At 45.1% G+C, this 18,792-nt stretch overlaps 1 protein-coding gene and 1 long non-coding RNA gene across 2 annotated transcripts; one reads left to right on the top strand and one right to left on the bottom strand.

Moving 5' to 3' along the window:
- The first annotated feature begins 1,338 nt into the window (after window positions 1–1,338).
- Window positions 1,339–4,193, top strand: LOC125943094 (uncharacterized). Its single transcript, XR_007465547.1, has 3 exons — window positions 1,339–1,501; window positions 2,699–2,822; window positions 3,384–4,193. It is a non-coding gene; the product is annotated as an uncharacterized LOC125943094 (long non-coding RNA).
- Window positions 4,194–7,113: 2,920 nt separating this feature from the next.
- On the bottom strand, window positions 7,114–8,881 carry LOC125943093 (THAP domain-containing protein 1-like). The gene is made up of 4 exons (XM_049661465.1): window positions 8,605–8,881; window positions 7,832–7,972; window positions 7,317–7,379; window positions 7,114–7,232 (listed from the first exon to the last, which is right to left on the bottom strand). The coding sequence occupies exons 1-4, from the start codon at window positions 8,804–8,806 to the stop codon at window positions 7,114–7,116; spliced, it is 525 nt and encodes a 174-aa protein (XP_049517422.1). The 5' UTR covers window positions 8,807–8,881.
- Window positions 8,882–18,792: the final 9,911 nt, after the last annotated feature.

Genomic DNA, 18,792 nt, shown 5'->3' with positions numbered 1-18,792 from the left:
GGCTCTCTGGTTTTACCGTTTTGTGTCGTCGCCAGGCCAAGCTTTGGAGGTCTACTGTTTTTAGAGCGCGTACGTGGGCTCGCTGAATGGCAGTGCGCAGCGATTAGAACGCGATACTCGGAGCATGTGGCTGCAGGCACTTTTCGCGGCACTGGTGAACGCCAGGTGATCGTTGGGGGGCCAAATGCAGTCACAACGCACGTCAAAGGGTCTTGATTTCATCGTATGCCCTGATGCCTCGGCTATGTGTCCCCAGCGCGCACCGGCAGCGCAAGAAAGCGCCGACAAGCCGTGTTCTCCTATGTCGCGTTTCGAAAAATCGCTGTGCACTTACATACTTCGGGGTGTTCGGCACGCGTATCTCGTGGCTAGAGCCGTGTCAGCTACGTAGTGTTTGCTGGCATGCACGTCGCGTACGATTCATCAACTTTTGGTCAGCCGGCGCCAAGGTAAAGCGGCATGCCGTTCCTGTCAGGATCTCATTTGCGTCGCCAGTGTCACTTGTGCAAAATCGAGTACCCGCGCGGTACACGAGAGATTATAGACGAACTTTTTAAAGCCAGTGTTCAATCACTCTGTTTACTGCAGCATTTTACATAGGACCTGTAGCTTGTTTTCACTGCAGTCAAGTTTGGCAAGGTTTATGCAAGACTATCGAGACCTCATAGTTCTTATGCGCAACGCTATCGTGGCTATACTTGCATGCATGTGTGGTAAGCAAGTACATTCAATCACAACGGGGGAAAGTTGTGCCCAATAATCATTATTGAAAAGCATGTCTAGGCTGTCTGATGCACGTTGCCCAGCTCTTTCTCTATGTTGAATGCCTTGCAGATCAGCACTAATAATATACACTGTTACCATGATTCCTGCAGCCTCAGTGGAAGCTGCCAGCACGTTGTTGGCCTGCTGCTCACAGCTTGCAACCTGGCACCACAAGGAGAAGACACAACATGTACGGATGTCCCCTGTGCATGGATTGTGCCCCCTCAAGGTAAGAAAAATGCTGTATACTGCTAAGTGACGTCCCTCCTGTCTGTATTCCAAAGTGTGCAACTCTGCCTAAAATAATTTAAATAGGAGTCCTTTTAGTCAGTTATGCTCTCTTCATCTACCCTGTCTGCCGATTTCCCACAGTGAAGTTGCTGCCTATTTTATAGTAGAGATGACGGTATAGCCAATATCTTAGCCGAATATACCTTCAGCAGGGTTATTAACTGCTTACGTCAAACAGTAGTTGGTAATCTAGAGGTTGCTGGGGATAGTTTGAGTGTTTAAGCTGTTTTTGTGCTTGTAATCTGTATTTTCAGCCAAAAAGCAAGAGCCAAGCTTGCCGCTTTCGGAAATTTTGTTTGAGAGCAGCAGGAACAGGAAGAGAGTTTATGATCCCACACCTGGACTGTTGCCAGCTGACCCTGCCAACTTCATCAGCAACTTGCAAGAAATATCTCCGAGCTGCCTTCTACTCCGCTATGCAAAGAAGCCCAGGGCGGCAGAAGAAGTACGTAATATCTTAAACATCATTCAAAAATGTGACACCGTGTCTTTGGAGGAGAAGCTAAAAAACAGACAACAAACTGATTTTCAACTTAGTCTTTTTATTACAAAACAGAAATGCATACATATTGCACAATGAAAAGCGAGAGCCATGAAATAAGCAAGAACAGCGGCACAGAGCAAATACCAATGATAGCGACCTGCTTTCATCGACATTGTATGTCTGCGCACTCGAAATAGCACTTCTTTCCGCAATAAATTGATATAGGGTTTGCTTAAATGTGATGTGCCTTTCGTACCATCTCGACTGCTTTTATGGTTTCACATGCACGGTGATCATGTTTGTTCAAACGAGGGTGTGCAGCAAACAGAGGTCAAACAAGGGCATGGCTGTGAATGACTTAAAACTTTTTTTATTATTGCGCTTATTATTTGCCCTTGCGCTGCGGTAATTTGTTATTTGCCCATGTCCCCCCTTTAACACTTTCTCATCTAGCCTCTGTAGCAGCTGACACAGGAAATAAGGATCCTGTATACTACTTGCCTTCGGCATTTCACGTAATGGTTTAAATGCCTGACAATGCATTAGTGTTTGCATTTTATAACAGGACAGATTTACCTATGAAGACAGGACAGTTAGTGTGAAGCAGAAAAACTACTTGTACTCATACATGCTGCCCCATCTTCCTTAATCAGTGCAAAACGTGGTGCATGGAGGGTATTACTGATACCTGGTCATGTATGTGAGCTTCCCTCTCCACCTGATTTCTATTTGCCTGCTATAATTTTTGTTCTTTTCCTGTGCATTGCTTTTGCTACAGAAGCAGGTATCCTGCTGCTTTGAGGTGACCAACCAGTGCATTGAAGCTTATCAGCCACAATGTGATTGCGAAATTTCTCCAATGTAATTGTAGAACATGTCTTGACGATGCCTCTTTTTACCAAATTCTTGTGAGATGTTGCGTAAGGCAGCCGTAGTTTCTAGCTCATGCATATAGCATATATATGACTGAGTCGTAGCCCTTATCACTGCGTTGTTAACCCACCAGATAATCCACAGTGCAGACACTGGTACCACAGAAACACATGCATACTACCATGTTAGCTCCTTTGCTCTTTCATCAAACATCATGATGGCCACACACGCAGTATGTGCTGTCGTATTGAAAACTACCCATTTTCTCTCTATGGTTCATTTCAGAGCACAACAGAGACCATCGCTGCAAAAGTAATAAATGATGGATGCTGCAACCAGCCATATATAGCCGACAGTGAAGATTTGCTGAGCATGACAAACTCGAGAATTATTCAAGAGAGATTTGATGGTAAGAATGAACACACAGAAATTCATCACCATAATGTTGAATTACACAGGCACATAGTTTTATTGAGCAAGTGTTATTTCATCGGAATACATGGAACTACAATTCTGCGAAGTAATCATGCAGAGGGAGCACGTGCTGAAACTCCAGACCGAGTGAAACCAGCCGTACAGCTCTTGCATAAAAATAAGCCCTTACTGTATTAATGGTAAAGTAAATAGCACAACTGTCAATTTGTAAATATTACACTTGCCTAAGTGATTAGATGCAACTCAATGAGGCTAGAAAGTTACAGAAAATACTGACGAGAGTTTAACTGACAACTGAGCTAGTTGGTAATCATTCATTGCAAGTACATAAGTGGAATAATAGATCAAGACATGAAAAGAAACAAGACATGCACCAATGTTCTGATTAGTCAGTGTGTTTTCTCTTAATGCAGCCTTTTCCATATTTGCATTGACTGAAAGTGTAAACCAAGTAGCATTAGTTGTATTGCTTCCCTGCAGCTAATCACCAATTTGCTCAAGTTAGGTCACACTTTTTTGTCTTATGCTTTTGCAGCAATTCAGCCCCTGAGCCTCGACGACAGGGCAGTCATTTTAGAAAGCACAATGGGCCAGGCAGAGAACAAGAAGTGGCATCAGGAACGTATTGGACGGCTCACGGCATCAGTGTTTAAGAAGTTGCTGCGGTGCAGAAAGCCTGATGGTGCCGTAAGGGACGTAATGTATCCTCGCCAAGTGAGCACCGAAGCCATGCGTTATGGCAGGATTCATGAGGACGATGCCGTTAAAGCATACGAAGAAATAATGGCATGCAGGGACAGATATTTAACTACTGCATATACTGGGTTGCATGTTCATCCCCAGCACCCATTTATTGCTGCCTCCCCCGACAGACTTGTCTTTGAAGGGAGTGACACTGGTCTTTTGGAGGTGAAGTGCCCATTCTCCTTCAAAGGCAAGGGTGTCGTCGAAGCAGCAGCTTCTGCAAAGTGCTGTTTGAAAATATCTGGTGACAATATAGAATTGAAAAAAGATCATGCATATTATTATCAGATACAAGGTATGATGGGTGTCACAGGTTTGAAGTGGTGTGATTTTGTAGTATGGACAAATGCTGGAAGTGTAGCAGCCTCAACACATGTGGAGAGGACTCCCTTTGATGAAGTTCTTTGGTGTACAGAAATTCTGCCTGGGTTGCTGCATTTCTTCAAACATTGCATAGTGCCAGAGCTGCTCACTCGCAGAGTAAGCAGAGGACTCCCTCTTTACAATGAAAAAAAATATATTGGATACAAAAAGAACACTGCATAATGCATCGTTTGACTGCGTTAAGAGGACAAGGTCTTCAATATAAAGTGCAATAAATGCTGGCATTCTGTACCGAAAAAGAGTTATGTTTTTCTCTGCTGGAGTATGCGGCTTATAAAAATTATGTTTACAGAAATTTGGTGCCCTGAAATGAGGGCAAGTACGGCATTTTGCAGTTAGTGTACCAGTGTGCATAATAGCGTTTCATCATGCTAAGTTATAATAGATGTCTTAAAAACCAATTTTCTCTTCGGAACTTGCGAAAAGTAGGGGGTAGCACTTTTAGTCCAAGAAATACGGTAGTTGAACAACCTTCTACAGATTACAGCACATGTAAACTGTAGTACTGGACAGTACACGCTACTGCACGAACTATGCAACAATCACATCAGTACTACATTCTCATTCTGCTGAGCAATTACTTGAAAGAGTACTGGTGAGCATGAATGTAAGGAAACTACAGAAAATTTTCATGCCAGTTACCATTCGAGCCTGACTGACTACAAATATGAAACTTGTATGTTCCAGTGCAATTTCTTATGTGTTTCCTTGTCAAATGAAGTGTGTTCTATATTTGATAACTTCATGTACAGTGCTCCTAACTTATTTTTGACGAAGACTGTTTCTTAGGAAATTTCGGTTTCATTATTTGGCTCCAACATGTTTTCTTGTGTTATCTCCTTCATATTTTCTATGTTTTTGTTGCTTCACCTGCTGTATATTGATTACTCTTGTGTGTAATGTATACTGGACATGACACTTGTACTTGTCAAGATATTTTTTTAATGTTTTATGCTTCGCCTGCTGTGTCCATAAGAGGGCTGGTCAAGCTTTCCTAGTTTTTACCCTGCTCCTCTGTTGATGATGGGAATGTTGCTCTGTTGTGTTATAAATTGATAGTACAGGAGCCATGAGAAAGCAGGCATTTAATAAAGACAATAAATGAGCTTGGTACCTTTGTGTGGTCGTTTTTTTATTTATTGATGTTATTTCAATGTTTACATGTGGATAATGTGACTTGCTGTATTTGTCACTACAAGTCTCTCTCAGCCGCACCTGTTGACAGAAACAGCATACTATATGCCATGAAGTATAGTATTCAGCATTCAGTTCCGCACTAAGCTGGGGCAAGAAAATGCGTGGGAATTACCGACAGTAAGTCAAGTAAGGCAACACACAAGGCGACCACATTCGGGCCCTGTTTGTTTGTTTATTTATTTCACATATTGCAAGGCGTTCAACTAGAACTCTGCTCATTCACGGCAATAATCGGTGGCTGCAAATTAGACAGTAGGGCACAGGTCCTAAATATCTTGCCGGCGATGTCTAACATGTTGATAGGCACTGGCCTATCTAAAAAATGGAATTCCTTGATGCGCCTTATAACCCTTTCAACATGTATTCTAGCTCCAGCAATCTTTCGAGTAGCAATTACATCACTTGCAGAAAGCTGGTTTCCTTTCTTGAAGGGTGGGATATAGATCTGAATGGTTGGGGGGAAAATGCTGTCCAAGCGAAAGCCTTTGTCTACCATTACACCATCACCCGGTTGCAAGCGTTTTAAGAGGCCACTTCTCTCCACTATTTCGGTGTCACTAACGTGACCGCCCCATATCTCGGGAACAAAGCATACATAACCATCAGGTGTGACACCTACAAGTGCCTTGAAGGTATTAAAATGCTTGTAGGTTGAAAAAGTTTGCCTTTGTGCTTTTAACTTTGAGGACTTCTGAATTCTGACCTCAGTGCAGTCCAGAACCACTCTCGTGTTAGGAAAATCTGAAAATGCCTCTGGCATGTGTCGTTGTACTTCAGCTAAAGATGGCATCCGTGTTAAGGCATACAGCTCCTTATCTAAAAAGTTAATCCAGCTACAGAAAATGCGGCTCAGGCTAGATTGTGATATGCCAAACAACCTGGCTACTTCCCTTGCACAAACTCCCGTTCGTAGCCTGTACAAAACCATGAACAGTTCTTCTCGCTTTGAAAGCTGCCTGTCTTTTTCAATTTGCTGTTGCTGCTCATTCTTTTGGGGAACCCAGTACGCCATTCTCTGGGCATTCGCTTCGAGGTGTCCATACAAAGCATCAAACTGCGCTTTGCTCGTAAGTCCAGTGTAAAATTTAAATGCGGTACTATGAATTGTGTCCACAGAAAAGCTTTCGATTGCAGCCTTTTACATCTGACTTCGAGCTCTTGAATTCTCTTCTTCATTGCAGTATGTTCTGCTAGCAGGCCGTTGAAACTGCTTGTGCTGACATTCTCTAGTTGCTCCTTAGCTGTGGCAGTAGTGCGACGCATCAGCAATGCAGCTACACCTTCACACTCCTGTGATGAAGTAGTGAAGCCTGTACATGCAACAAATGCAAGGCAGGTTAGAATAAGTGCAATGTTATTCATGCTTTGGAAATTACTATTTTGAATCGCAGGTTTATATATGTTCGCCTTGTCGGCATTCTAGGGTCTCCATCTACATAAACAAGGTTGGCTGTCATGTATGCTTTTCAATATCACAAACAGTAATAGTCAGCGACAAGTCAAGCATGCAGGAGATGATTTTCCCAGAAAAAAGCGTAAAGCACCTGCCCTTCGTGCCTTTATCCTCCAAAAAGTTTCCTTAGACTGCACTAGGCACGAACAAGTACATCCAATAGTCAGCAACATTGAATTTGCTGCATTCATACGTCACACGCACAAACAGTCTGAATGCCATGGCAACAGAGGTAGCGTGCAGCATAAACTGGTAGTTTGTATAAGGTCGAAGAGCGGACCTCACTGGCCTGTACAAATTAGCAATACAAATTATAGCACTATGATGTTCGGCTGTTTCTTCACCCGTTCTCGGTTTCAACAATTTTTAAATAACCTAACCTGCTTGTTGGCTGCCCTCCACCCGTGTGTGAGAGTGCCCCGGTTAAGAAGCACTGCAAATAAATTACAAGCTTGATTCCTTCACAGACAGGTGTCACTGAGCCCTGTCATTGACTATTGTGCATCATGCAACGTTTTAGATGGTTTATGTATGACAAGTGCTTGCCTGCTGTGCTCTCGGAATCTGACATGTCCGTCTGTTCCATCTCCACAGAGTCTTCATCACCTGAGGAAATAATGTCACATTTGTGTTGCGTTAGTATTCTTCTATAAAAGTAATGTAGCCTAGTTTTGCAGAAAGATTACTCACACTTTGAAGACGTCTCATTTGCCATTGAGTCCTGTTTTAGGTCTGCCTGCTTCTCTGAAACAGCTAAAGTTATAAAAAGACAAATCATTCAAGTGCATAAATTAAAAATGGGCACTACTAGCTCAAGTGAATCGCACTCATAGTCTTGTTTGAGATGCCTATATTTCTGCGTAGATAACCTTACGGAAAGACTAATAGGCAGGTCATTATTGTGAATGGAATTAAGAGCAATAAGAAATGAAGGCTTGTCAAGGACGCACGACCTTTCTACATTGACAGAGTGTGGACTAGTGGCCAAAGAGCTACACATTACCACACCTTACAAAGCGTCGATAAATTCATTCCGGAAAAAGCCTGCACGAATGCATATAATACTGTGACAGAAGGATACCGTACCAATGCTAGGTAGGAAGACGCGTCACTCGTGCGTCCGCAGTCAAATAGTTGGCATTTCCTTATCATGCAAGCAAGCGCATGCCACGATAACGTGCTCCGTTCGCCTCCGCAAGACATACCTCGTCGGTGCTCACTGTGTTGTTTCATACGCGCTGCCGTGCGTACATAGCGATGAAAAGCGTCCTTTTTCTTGAACTCATCGGTGTAAACAAACAGAGAAGGCACGTAATCAGGGTGCCTGGGCGAGTTGGATGGCGATCCTGCAAAACATAACCCCAGTGAATGTAGCATCACTGCGACTAGCCAAAGGGTGCACAGTACACATTCACCAGAAATATGCGAACACCGCAAGAGTTATGAATCAATGCGCGGCAATCACGTTGCCGCATAAAGGGCGATTTTTTTTTCTTCGCTGAACGGCAGAAATGAACCGTTAAGTCAGTCACGCGCCGGCCTTGCACTCTTTGGCATTCAGTATATTCTAGCGGCGAATGAACGAGGTTAAGCACACTTACAAGGATTATTTACGGGTATATATTTGATGGGCAAAGTAATCAACAACAGTGCGTTATGCCGAACGACGCGCGGACCCGGCTGGGGCGCGCGCTCGTCGGAGCGCGCGTGCGTTGACACTTTGTGAGCCATAGCTCGCTCTTTTTGCCGTCGTATACTGTCCCTTTGAAGCAGAAGAGGTACACAGCTGTGTCGTGCTGCTCAGAGCCGTAGTGCGAGCTTCATCACTGTTAATACACGAAAGCAACAGCTGCCGGCCAAGACTGGCAGTGCCGCACCGCCGCGCACTGAAAATAACTTGCAGCAGACGCCGCATCAGTTACTCGAATGCATAAGCGACGTCGCAAGCAAAATGCTCGTAGTTCGTTTGCATACGCACCTTTCACGAAGTGTTTTTCACACAGCCTTGCCGAACCTGAAGGCTCCCAGGGGCTGCCGTCTTCATTTTGGCGCCTCACAGCCCTGATCCATGCTTCACGGCGCTGGCGATCACGTTTCACCGATGGGAAGCGGAAGAAATGGATGTTGCTGCCGGGCACACCTCGAGAAGTACACCCATAAGCAGCACATGTTGACGGCATCGCGCTGACAGGACCTTCTTGTTGTTTTTTTTTTTATCAACTGCGATTTTGTTATTGCTCGCGCCTCCAACACGACTGCGGGGTACAAGGCCGGGTCGTCGACGACGCCGTACGAATTGTTTGTTACTCTGGCCGCTAGGGTTCTGCGCATGCGCTGTAGGGTCATGCAAAAGGCGGATTACGTTTGATTTGAAAAATTGCCTTAGAATTGCAGCATACCGCATATTTATTGCTCGGTTGTATTTTTATTGCGATAGCAATTATATGGACACTCCAAAGCGGATTTCTGCCGTCGGCGTCGTCGTCGCCGTGAGGTTCTATAAGACGTCAAGGGTGATGAAATCGTCGTCACGCTCCGGACGCTGTATGTGCGAGTGAAAGGGCGCGAGGGACGCACGCTTTCACGGGGAGTGAACGCACGTCGGAGAGCAAACGCGCGTTCTGCGCCGTGCTCTCTGAAGGGCTGCAGAATTAAGCGTCTCTTTCCTCCTTTACAATCACCATATATAGAGAGCAAACGCGACCTCTTCCGTCGCGCGAAAGGCCTTGGGGGGATGGGAGGGAGAGAGGGGAGGCGATGTTTAGCTGCGGCACAAAATGCGTATTTATATAAAAACGTTGCGAGGCGAGAAGGTGGGTAAGATTTCCGACGCTGCTCGACGAGTGTCCCATGTATTCTGATCTCGTCGAAAACCTCCGAGCCGCCCCCAGAGGCACCGGCAACAGTCACCAACGCCGCGCGCGTTCGGTGCGAACGCGAGCAAAACGCTGACGGCGTCGACAACAGCTCTGCGCGTTGCTGGTGCTGCTGCATGTCGAAGTTTATACAACTGATAAAACTACTATCCTAACTCCGTATAGCTCTCAACTAATTTGCTTGGGTTTGTATCTTGCTCGGCTTATTGCTTCCAGAGAATTTGCCAGATAATGACCATTGTAGTTTTTTTTCTTTTTACAGCAGAGCTGCTAAAATATTGCTATAATGATCATTCGTCGTCCACAGCTTCGGCGAGCTGGGGGAGAGAGAGCTGAGAGAGAGAGTGGAAGCAGAGTATAAAAATAGCATCGCGCAGCATAGTGGATGCGAGGTGGAGAGGAGGTGCTAGGCAGGTGGCAGTGGGACGCGTAGAGCTGCTGCCGACGCCGACCGCGTTTCCCCGCGTTCGCGCCGAACGCGCCTGGTGTCCGTGACTGCAGCCGATGCCTCTGGCGGTGGCTTGGCAGGTTTAGACCAGAGAATTAGAAATTCGTTGCTTCCGAAAGACTGAAACGAAAGCTAGGGAAGCTGAAACCAAGTTTAGCAGAATGCGAAAATAAAATACTTGGTTTCTCATACTGGATTTCTGAATTAGTGTGGCTTTGCTAGAAGAGAGATTGCTAATCCTAGCATTCTCAATCTGCACTGGCATGTCAAAAAATATCCGGGGTTCTGCTATCGCAAACACCAGAGAACAGCGGAGATGGGGGAAGCCCAGCAAAAGCTAGACTAAGTGTGTGGTTTGCCACAACTTTACTAGGCCTTGCCCAGCTCCGCTGGTCTCTGGTGTTTGCGATAGCAGAGCCACGCATAACTTTTTTTTGTCTTTTCCGTCCAATAGGGCTTCTTAACTCTTTGTCCTAAAGCAATTCTGATCTTCCAAAATGGGATATGGGGAAATTCTTGTCGGCTGTAGTACATGATACTGGAGTGCTTAGAGCGGGGAACATGGCAGGACATGACAATGCAGAGGTGTCTGCTGCTCATGCCTTGTATTGCATGTTGTCCTGTTCTGTTAAATATAGGAGGCTTGAAATGACAGAAGCGGAAATTCCTTGGCTACTCCAATTTTTTTTCTTCAGTAGGAAATGGACCAGGTAAACTAACGTGAATATAATGACCAGAAAGTCGAGGCTACAAATGCACAGCGTTCAATGATTGTGTAACGACGTCCATTCCGCTTGCGAAAAACGTAATGTATCTTACAGTCCTTGACCTGTGCTGACACTATGCTTGTTAATTAAGTTAGGAAGCGAACGTTTACTAGTCGACACGGCCGATAAAAGTATTATACTTACCTCGTATGGCTTTCTGCTAATTTGATATCGCAATCGATGTTTCGCCTTTCGGGTGAAACTGCGACTTTTTTGCTGGAATAAACAGTGATGTCCTTCTCCGCAAATGGAAGTTACATACACCAGATTACGCTGTCGCATCGCGAAATTGAACTTTTTACACAGCTGGTCTGACGATGTCCCCTTTATGCCACAATTATAAGGAAATTTAATCAGTAGAACACAACTTTTTATCATGCAGACGATATTCACACACAAAAAAAAAGATGGTACTCGAAGCTCCACTCTACAAAATCGGATTAGGATTAAGTATACCAGTAATTATCATTTGGGGCGACGGCAGTACGCTATAGTCCCAGATACGTTTGTTGCGCAGTATTTGATTATTTAGCTGAAACCTAAGGATTACGCTGCTAAATATTGTATCTTTATTCTACATATCAGATCTGCATTCATTTCAACCAAATTAGTTTCTCCAAATTTTTTGCTATTATGAAATCTCTCGTTGATTGTAACCTCATTTAACATTCAGTTTTAAGTCAGCCTGACTGCTAGCTCGCATAGTAGCCTAGTTATTGCAACATCACCTTTTTTATTTGAACGCGATAGCGTTAAGGCCCCGTGTCGCAGAAAATCTGGCGTCGGCGTGTATGTCTGCGTCCGTGGCGGAGAAAATCATCCCGAACCACCCAGACCGCGCCGGCCCACCACCTGGTGCAAGATTTTGGTGAACAAAAATTGAATTTCTCACAGTAAAATCCGTCAGAAAAATGGTGAAGTACGACTTAAGCACAACCTACAGACATGGTGGCGTCGGACTGTAATTTTAATGTACGAGAAAACATAATTCTGTTACGAGGAAACTCAAACACAAACCCCTTTTCCAGCATTTCTACCATACCAACAGTGGCGCGCTCGGGTAGTTTACTTGTGAAAATGCTATCCAGATGGCGCTCGCATCCTCGGCAGGTCAAATGGGGCCTTGGCCTGCCTAATGCGTTTTGGACACGCGCGCGCGTCGGGGCAATAGCAAACAATTATTAAAATAACAAAAAAGGTGCTAGGGCCTTCACATTTTAATATAAGACGACTTATATTGCCCCTGGAAAAACGTCTTCCCAGCAATGCATTTCTGTTTAAAAGTGAAGCCGACTTTAAGGGGATCGGTGTAAGGTTGGTCTTTGTAAGCTGGCTATCCCACGTTATGTGTTGCAGTGAAGCCCACTGAAAGAAAAATGCGATGCGAACGAGACCCGATAACGCTATCCCGTACCACAGGCTACGTTCACACTTGGGAAGCGGTAAACGGGCGGAAAGGCCAAAGCGGCCGGAAAATCTTTTCCGCGCATGTCCAAGTTGTTCACATTTGTTTTGCTACCGCCGCGGCCACCGATGCCGCTTTCGCCCACATCCATCTATTCTGCGTACGTTTGTCGGCGTGGTGTCGCTCAGTACGGCACCATTTCGAGCGGTATGTTCATTCATTGATCCACCCGTCATCAAAAGTGATCGTTTCGCGCAACTTCGCTTGTCATCTGCGACCTTCGGTAAATTCCTCGTTGGCGTTCCGTAAATCTCCTCACACGGTCACGGTAGCGCTGAGGCACAGGTTGGTGCCTAGGCGTGATTATATTTCTTTAATAGCTTTTATTTACAGGTTGTAATAACATTTCATCATTTCGTATTATTGGCGACGCCTCCAGTACACCAAAGCTAAAACCCGGGCTGGCCCTTGTGTTGGGGCTCGCCGAAGCCTGCGCGTCCTACGTGAGACCTACGCTCACAATCTATCGTCGTGACGAGAAAAGCACCCCGCAACGAAAAAAGCACCCCGCGACTTCTGCTACATACCGCACCCGTGCGAGGAGAATTACGGAGCGCCAACGAGGAATCTGCCCAACCATTCTCTGGCATGGAAGTGGGAGAAGAAATTGTTTTGTTTTTATTCTTCTACCTACTTGTTTCCTAGAAATGGACAATGAATAAACAGAAGGAGCAGACACCTCGGAAGCGGCTTTTTCGAAGTTTTTGCCGCTTCCGCCTGCTTCGAGACCAAGTGTGAACGTAGCCTTAAAGGCGAAGCGTCCTCCAATTTTTTCTTTTACTTTGCGTTTCTCGTTTACACATACGCATTTCCTTTAGCTACCTTATGCCGCTCGATTCTTCACCTATCCTCCTTAGTGGGTGAGAGCCATGACAGAGGTTCATCATCATCATCACCAGCTAAAGGTGGGCGTAGCCTTGCAAACGCTGCAGGCAATTGCTGAGCCGCAGCGCCACTTACCAAATGAGGGAGAGACTAGAGCGCATATCAGATCGCCTACAAGGAAGACTTAAGGCGAGAATGCATATGAAACATGCGGTCCAAAAACCAAAGGCGTCAAAAAGTTCTAAAGGTTACTATGTCGGTAACCTGCTTCAATGCGTCAGCTCCTGCAGGATGTGCAGGATTACAGCGAGCGTCAGCTCCAGTGCGTAGTCCGCCTACGCCGATACAAATATCAGCTACAGCATCTTTTCTAGGAAAACGTTGCGTTCGCTACAATAAAGCAGTGCGTAAATTGTATATTTGTGAACGATGCACATTGTCAAACGTTTACTGTGAGCGAAAGCGGCAATACAAGTTCAGCTGCAGTGCGTGGCCGCTGACAGCGGGCCGGGAAAGACCGCTGCGTGTATTTTGCGTGTATTCGCGGGCTTCTCTCATGCTTGGAACACTTTTATATAGCACGTATTGAGTAAGAGGAAGCGGTATCGGGAGTTTATCATGTTGCTCTACAATATTCTGATTGACTTTTTTTATCTAATTATAATATTTGAAAAGTTTATTAAGACTGATTATGTAATTAGGCGGAGTGCAAGAAATAGTCTGAGTATCTCAAAGCGATGGCTAACAACGTTACCTTGGTGCTGTCCAGCTATATGGCATTTGCATATATTTAATGCTTGGCTCAAATTACATGGGACACTGGGTAAAAATATATAGTATAGTCTTGTGTCTGCGCTCTTCCACGTCTATACTTGTTCTTTTGCAAGTACTCTATTGTGTTGGTACGGGTAAACGTGGGGTCATGTATACATTGACGCGCCTAAAGTCGCGGAAATTTTCGGGAAGTAACTCGAGTATCTTGAGTATGCGGCTGTGGGAATATGCGTGTTTGCGCACGCGTGCTCCTTCTTGTGGGCGGCAGACGTCTCTCTCAACTCGATGTTGTTCGGCGCAGAGGCATATGATATCATTAAACAAGGCCACCGACTAAGTACAGTTAGCCGTTCCAAGCGGGAAGCGGGGGTGGTTCAATGTCAATTCCTGTGCAAGGACTCGTTTAACCGCGCTGCTTCGCTTTCTCACTCACTCCCCAGGAAGCTACATAATGCAGACTGCACAGTGTAAAGCAGACTAGCAGGGCTAAGAAATATTCCTTTACATGTTTACTTGTCGTTGATAAGAAATGCTAATTACCACTTTCTTCGTTTTGAAGCGCTTAGGTTCAGGAAGCACACGGGACATGTACGCCGGCAACAACGTTGCCCTTACTTTTCATCCTAAATCGCACAAAGGGACAGCGATGGCTGAGTGATAATTTTTCTCTTTCAGGTGCGTTATTTTGTGCGCGTCGTTTCTCGGACGTTGGAATACCGTCCTCTGAGTGGCTGCCCACCGCTAAACTATATACGGAATGATGAAAAGTACCTGATTGCCTACATTGATAAAGTCCTGGTGAAATCCACCATTGGAACCCCAGACTAAGAGCTTCTTACACACATTACCTTTTTTTAATGGCATTACGTTTTTCTAATGGGGCTGGCATCTCGCACATGCCTTTCCATGTATCCTATTCCGAGAGAGACAGTGTATAATATTATCTGCAGAAAAGCGGTGAATTATCCGGAGGTTTCTTCCAGCCGAGCACTTCTGGCACGTAGAGAAAAACGTTGACTACCCGAGGAATTGCGGCACCCGCCCGCTCTGCGGGATTAGGGAAGATTCGGGCGCTGTTGGCAAAGTGATGTTGAGGGGAGTAGAATTTAAATGAATGCAACTTTGACTTCGATCTCTTGCAGCTGTCTCCTGGCCATCTCTTGCTTCTAACGTTCTATAAGATCTATAGAAACAATGAATGTCGATTGACTGATTGATTGATTGTTCCAATAGAGAATGAGGAAGCGAAGACCAAGTTTCGAAGCCTGACGAAAATTTGGGTGTTTCCTCCAATATTATAACGCATTAATATGAATGGGGAATACTATTCGTGCTTACCTGCTTTATTTGTTACAATACTACGAGGCTGTTGACACCATACAGAATCGCTTCGTGTTCAGCGAACTCTTTCAAAAATGCTTAAAGGTTGCCTGTGGCAGATAGCACAATTCTAGTTCATGAGCTAGTCTACTCGTAGACGGGGCATTACTTGCACGAAAAATTGACATACATAATCGACTAACTAACGAAAATTGACAAATTAAGTTTTTACTAATGCCATTCTGGCCCATATTGTAATTCGCAAATTTACAATTCCGCTTCCGTTAAAATGGGATGTATTTTACCATCCTCGACTTGTAGTGAAGGATGAGGATGAAAAAGAGCATGAGAGTATCGCTGCTAGCTAAGGGCATCTCCAGACTTTCAGCATCTCGTTTTTGCTGAAATAAACAGTGGTGTCCTTCTCGTCGCTTGGAAGTTACATACACCAGATTACGCTGTCGCGCAGTTGCATTTTTATTTACATAGAGCTGGTCTGACGAGGCACCCTCTATGCCACAATTATAAGGAAATCTAATCAGTAGAACACCACTTTTTATCATGCGGACGATATTCACAGCAAAAAAAGGTACTACTCGAAGCTTCACTCAGCAAAATTGGATAAGGATTAAGTATACCAGTAATTATCATTTGGGGCGTCGACACGATGCTATAGTCACCGAGATGCTTGTTGCGGAGTATTTGATTATTGAACTGAAACAAAACGATTACCCTGCTAATAATTGTATCTTTATTCCACATATCACGTCTGCATTCATTTCACCTAAATTGGTTTCTACAAGTTCTTTACTAATATTAACTCTCGGCTTGATTGTGACATTCACCTTTCAGTCAATCTGACTGCTCGCTCGCATCGCAGTCTAGGTATTGCAACATTGCGTTTCCTTTTACTGTGCGTTTCTCATTTTCAAATACTAATTCCCTTTAGCTACATCCTGCCGCTCGATTCATGGCCTATACCCCTTAGTGGATGCGAGCCATGAGAGATGCTCATCATCATCATCGCCAGCTAAAGGCGGCCGTAGCCTTGCAAATGCTGCCGGCTTTTGGTGAGCCGCAGCGCCATTTACCAAATGAGGTAGAGACCAGAGCACATCACATCGCGTACAGGGAATAATTACGGCGAGGATGCATTTGAAACGCGCACTCTAAAATTCAAAGGCGTCAAAAAGTTCTAACGGTTACTCTGTCGGTGGAGTGGTTGCATATCTCATATACGAAGCTTTTTGTACAGTGTAGTTAGAGTGTACAATTAAGTACGACCGGTGCAGAACTACAAGCGATTCTAGGGGGTGCTCAGGCAGCCAGATATGGCCGCCTCGAGCATCACCGCCCTCTACACATTTACACGTATTCGCAAGACGCCGTACGCGAACTTAGCAAGATTGACGCACACCCTCTGGCAACCGCCATCCACGAAGAAGCAACACTTCTGCGGCACAAGGGAACTGAGCTGCACATTTATTGGACGCCGAGTCATATGGGCGCAGGAGGGAATGAGCGAGCGGACGCGCTCGCACGGGGAGCAAATTTACCCACCCCCCCATTCTCTTTGCGCCGTTTCCGTCACAGCCCGATCGGCAGAAGATGTCGACGCTATCGATGCTCACCTGCAGCTCCGACAGCATAGAAAGCTTGCTCTACAAGCGCTTCTGCCCGAAGGCCTTGACCCCCTCCCTCCTGGGCTTTCACGCCGGGAACGCGTGGCACTACGCCGTCTACGCGCCGGCACGGCAGTCACGCCTGCGTTCAAAGCCCAATACATTGAAAAGTCGCTTGACCCCACTTGCGGAATTTGCACCACGGGTGCGCCAGCCACAGCACACCACTTGCTATGGACATGTCCTGGCCTATATCCTCACTGCAAAGAATCTGCCTTGGTGGGCTGCAGAGCTCAGTCGCCACACTCAATGACTGGATCCTTCCTAGAGGGATCCCTCAACACCGCAAAGCTATGTATGACAGCTTGCTCACCTACCTTATAAGAAGCGAAACCATTAACTTAATCTAGGCATCTCACCGGAAGAACCACTGGGGTTGCCTTTTCATTCATGTAATATTTTCAATTTTTATGATTTAATAAACGTATTTCTCTCTCTCTCTCTCTCTCTCTAGAGTGTATGTATTCTAGCAAGGGTAGCGTAGGTGTACTCATTCAGCCACTTGCAGAGAGAGTAGCAGCTGTAAAGTCGCTTGGCTGTACCGTGCAGCAGGGGGAGTAGCTACAGTGGAACTGATTTTACTCTCTTGTCACTAGTTACAGTAACTGCTGTAGAGCTGTTGCAGCTAGTTAAGTTAGATCAACTGCAGCGGTGTTCAGTTTAGTACATCGCAGCTAGATGAGGCGGCATGGCCCCTGCTTGTAACATAGAGTAATTCAAATTTTGTTCAAGAAGTTACCAGAGCAAGAACAAACAACCTTGAAGGATTATACTTATGCCTACGTAGGACAGCAGTGATAATTCCAGACTGATCACTGTGTTGAACGTCTACGTCAAAAAACCTAAAAGGCCCGGCTCTGCTACGTTAGCTTTCACGTGTATGTGGGTGCCTTTCAGGCTTTTAACATGCATAGTCCTAACATACATAGACTGTGAGTCTGCAATGACCCCTGCCACATTTGTTGGCATAATTACAGTCCTAACAAATTGGAAATCCCTGTACTTGCAATTTATGAAACGAGCTTTTAGGGACGATTTTTTTACGAGGAGGGACGAAGCTGCACTAAACTTAGAAATTGCGCAAAAGGCGAGCCAATGGTGATTGAAAAAAAAAACAAATAAAAATGCATGATTATCAGCCGCGGCTGCTAAAATGTAGCATGACATCAATAAAAACGAACACAAATAATGAAAGACTTCCAAAGTTTTGTGAACTCAGGCCAAATTGAAGTAGCGGAGATCAACGGAGTAACGTACGCCGAATACAAGCTGACCAACAAATCTAGCCAGGAGCGTTTGAAAACGCTTGAAGGGAGCGAGAAATTTAGCTCAGTTTGCTTGTGCTTCTCACTAGATCGATACCGAGAATTGTTCAGGGCAAAATATTCAATTACACCACCCCACAACTTACAATGAAGAATAAGGATAGCGAATCTTAGCAAAATTTGATTTTATGAGAAAAGAAACCAGGAGACATGTCAGTAAATTCATAACTGGAATATAATAAAAATAAAATTGCTTTTGTCAAACACTATTGACAACAGTCAATATATTAAAGGCGGCGCAGAGTGCATATGAAGCCCCCCCCTGCTCCTTCCCTCGGAAAAAGAATGAATGAATTGCAAATAATGCAGGATGTGATCAAAGTCTCTCGGCCATGTACACTTCAGAACAGCCACCGTAGCCATCTGTGTACTGTAACTAAGACGGTTTCAAATATTGCTGCGAATAGGAATGCTTCGCAGAGGTGTCCAAATTCATAGGCTATAGGCAAACGAAGACCCGATTTCACTTCCATGTGCAAGGAATCGTATAACCACGCTGTTTCGCTTTCTCATTTGCTCACCAGGAAGCTTCACAATGCAGACTACATAGTGTAACGCGGCCTACCAGGGCTAAGAAATATTCATTTACATGTTTACTTCTCGTTGAAGAAATGCTCTGGCGACGTGCGCATTCGCAGCCGCAAAGCTCATCATCAGCGCAAACTCATGGCAAGGGCTTGTAAG

Source organism: Dermacentor silvarum, chromosome 2 (genome assembly GCF_013339745.2).
Source record: "Dermacentor silvarum isolate Dsil-2018 chromosome 2, BIME_Dsil_1.4, whole genome shotgun sequence".
Taxonomy (NCBI): Eukaryota; Metazoa; Arthropoda; class Arachnida; order Ixodida; family Ixodidae; genus Dermacentor; species Dermacentor silvarum.
This window is presented reverse-complemented; position numbering and strand designations above follow the sequence as displayed.